This window comes from Piliocolobus tephrosceles, chromosome 9, assembly GCF_002776525.5.
Source record: "Piliocolobus tephrosceles isolate RC106 chromosome 9, ASM277652v3, whole genome shotgun sequence".
In the NCBI taxonomy this organism is placed as follows: Eukaryota; Metazoa; Chordata; class Mammalia; order Primates; family Cercopithecidae; genus Piliocolobus; species Piliocolobus tephrosceles.
In genome coordinates, this window is record NC_045442.1 from 90,390,670 (window position 1) to 90,394,328 (window position 3,659).

General features: G+C 38.0%; 1 protein-coding gene across 1 annotated transcript in view; it reads right to left on the minus strand.

Annotated features, from left to right (window-relative positions):
* LOC111536035 (zinc finger protein 25-like) overlaps positions 1-2,584 on the minus strand; it is a 22,397-nt gene extending 19,813 nt beyond the window's left edge. The window contains 1 exon segment of the mRNA XM_023202295.1: positions 2,482-2,584. Coding sequence (XP_023058063.1) covers positions 2,482-2,547 — 66 coding nt within the window. The 5' untranslated portion in view covers positions 2,548-2,584.
* Positions 2,585-3,659: the final 1,075 nt, after the last annotated feature.

The following is a 3,659-nucleotide window of genomic DNA, read 5'->3' on the forward strand; positions in this document are numbered from 1 at the left end:
CCTCACAATTGCACAATTGTATAATTTTAAATGATGAATAGTATGTGAATTTCACTTCAATTAAAACAAGTATACAAAACCTTTGAACAAAGACAACTTCAGGCCTAAATAGTTTCATTGGTGAATTCAATCAAACAATAAGTCAGAAACAATACCAATTATATGTAATTTCTTCCATAAAACCAAGAAAAAATAACCATTCTCAACTCATTTTATAAGGCTCACATGACCCTGAGACCCAAATCTAACAAAAACATTACCAGAAATGACAACTACAGTGGCCGCTGGCACCAGTTTGTATCAGCTCAGAAGAGCTGATGGTTAAGTTTTCAGGAACTGGCTGGCATGTTGTAGCTTGAAATTTGCCATGGTGGGAGTATTTATACCACAGAAATTGGTAAACAGTATAAACCAAATTTCTTTCCCAACCTCTAAAATCTGATTATTAAACATTTACTAGTATATTGATCACTGATCAATATTCCTCATGGTGATAGATGCAAAAATCCTCAACAAACTGTTAGCAAATCCAATTCAGCAATACATAAAAATATATATATTATGACCAACTTATCCTGGCAATGCAAGGTTGATTCCATATTTGAATATCAATCAATGTAGTTCACTACGCTAACAAACTAAAAAAGAAAAGCAACATGATTATCTTTAAAAAAAGCAGAAGAACATTTGACAAAATTCAAGATCCATTCATGACAAAAACTCTGAACAAACTAGGAAAGCAAGGGAACTTCCTTCACCTGATAAAAGACATTTATATAAAATCTATAGCTTATACCATCCTTATTATTGAATGGCTAAATTCTTTCCCCACTAAGTTAAGGTTTCATTATGTATATTCCTTTGATTATGTAAAGGATCATTTTTAAATGAGCAAAAAAAAAAAAAATCAAAATTCAATATTTTCTACAGCCTACAAGGGCCGTACATATTCTAGCTTCCTCTACCTTTTTGATGTTACCTCTTAACATTCTTTCCCTAAGTCATACCTCTCTAGCTTCAGTGTCCTACGTACTGTTTCTGGAACATGCTTTGGGGTGTCTGTATTGCTGTTTTTCCTACCCACAATGCTGCTCCCTCAGATTTCTACTTGGCGCTGTCTCATTTAATTCCAGACTTTCCTCAAATATTACATTTGAGGGTAGTATTGTCCTAATCAACCTATAACTCATTCCTCACTTCTCTGTATCACTTTGTCCTCCTAAATTGCTTGAGTTTGTCTCTGAATCTATACCTCAGAAATATTACTCAAATGTTGACACATTGTTATAAAATATATACATATATATATATGTATTTTATTTTTTTGAGACAAAGTCTGGCTCTGTCGCCCAGGCTGGAGTGCAGTGGCGCGATCTCGGCTCACTGCAACCTCTGCCTCCTGGGTTCACACCATTCTCCTGCCTCAGTCTCCCGATTAGCTGGGACTACAGGCGCCTGCCAGCACGCCTGGCTAATTTTTTGTATTTTTAGTAGAGACAGGATTTCACTGTGTTAGCCAGGGTGGTCTCGATCTCCTGACCTTGTGATCCGCCCGCATCGGACTCCCAAAGTGCTGGGATTACAGGTGTGAGCCACCGCATCCGGCTAAAATATACTTTTAAAATCACATTTGTGGCCTCACTCGGAAGCTCACGCCTGTAATCCCAGCATTTTGGGAGGCTGAGGTGGGAGAATCATTTGAGGTCAGGAATTTGAAACCAGCCTAGCCAACATGGGGAAACCTTTCTCCACTAAAAATACAAAAATTAGCTGGGCATGGTGGCAGGTGCCTGTAATCCCAGCTACTCAGGAGGCTGAGGCAGGAGAATCACTTGAACCTGGGAGACAGAGGCTGCAGTGAGCCGAGATTATGCCACTGCACTCCAGCTTGGGCAACAGAGCGAGACTCCATCTCAAAAAAAAAAAAAAAAAAAAAAAATATTTGTTTGTATCAATGTCATTGTCTACTTTATGCCAAACAGGCAGTAACCTATTTAGCATTGCTTTCATGCCATCAGTGCAAGTATCAACAGTGTAAAAGGTAATCTACATCTTAGCACTCTGAGTCTCAACCTCATAGACCCCTTGAGAGGGTCTTGGAGCTCCCAGGGATCTACAGACCACATTTTGAGAATTGCTGTTTTATTCAAATGGTATTTTGCCTGAAGGTGATTTTTAACTATTTCTACGTTTCTAATTTAGTATATGGGTTCTCATTCATAAAACTTATTAAACACACACACACGCACAGTGAAACAAAGGGCTAAATAAATGACTCACCTGGAGCTTGTTCATTTTCTGCTGCTCTTGGGAAAGGCTGAAAACTACAAAGCCAGAGCAGAAATCATAAGGGACCTTATCTGGCAGTTCCAGGAATCACCAGTGAGAAATTTCCATACAACATTTTAGCAAAACCTTTGAGAAAACGTCCCTTTGACCCATTAGAAAGCATAGTAAGGAGCATGATGAAGTAGCACCCACCTGTCCACTTCTGACTCTGATATTAATCTTGATGAGCCTGGGACATTTTTGAGTGAATCTACACATTTCTTTCCTATTGGCTGTTTTGAAAATTATGTTTCCATTTTCTGAATAACACAAAATAATCGAAACTTAAATATCCAATAATGACAGATTGAATAACATGTATGATATATCCGATGTATGGAGCCCTTTGCTGACACTATAAATGATGTTGAAGAGATATATTTATCGGCATATAAAAGGTAATTAAGTTACATATTATAACCATTTTTTTCCTATTATAAACCCAAGGTTAGAAAGTCTCTTCAAAGTTGTCAAAAATAGGACATTTCTTCTCCCTAAATTGCAATTTCTCAAAAACCACTTCTCCAAGAACCTTCTTTTGATGTACATATGATATAATGAACTTAAAGACTCAGTTCTACCCTAGGCTGTGCTATTAGTATACTTAGTGATTGTCTTAGTTTCAATGTTTTTGTCTTTAAAATGAGTAGGAATTAGATAATCTTGAACAACCCTTCAGGTACCATTCTGATTCTATAAGTCTTTACCCAGGATCACCAACACAGACAGTACCAGCAATGCACTGTCCCCTCAAAACTTGGGCTAGGCCTAAGGTAAAATTTAATTAGGCCCTGATGAACTCTGACTTGAGAATCTAATCTGCTGACAGTGACACAAATCTAGCTTCTAAAATAATAGTTAGGCATCGTAATTATCAAACAAGCGCTTCATATATGTAGCAAAAGACAAGTACATGTCATAATCCTAAGGTCCTTTTCATAAGCAGCAGAAACCATAAAGGGCATCCAAATTGGAAAGGAAAAAGTCAAATTATCTTTGTTCACAGATGACATGACCCTATATTTAGAAAAACATAAAGACTCCACCAAAAAAACTGGTAGAACTGATCCATGAATTCAGTAAAGTTGCAGGATACGAAATCAACATTAAAAAATCAGTAGCAGGCCAGGCGCGGTGGCTCACGCCTGTAATCCCAGAATTTCTGGAGGTCAAGGTGGGTGGATTACCTGAGGTTGGGAGTTCGAGACCAGCCTGACCAACAAGGAGAAAATCCATCTCTACTAAAAGTACAAAATTAGTCAGGCATGGTGGCACATACCTGTAATCCCAGCTACTCGGGAGGTTGAGGCAGGAGAATCGCTTGAACCAAG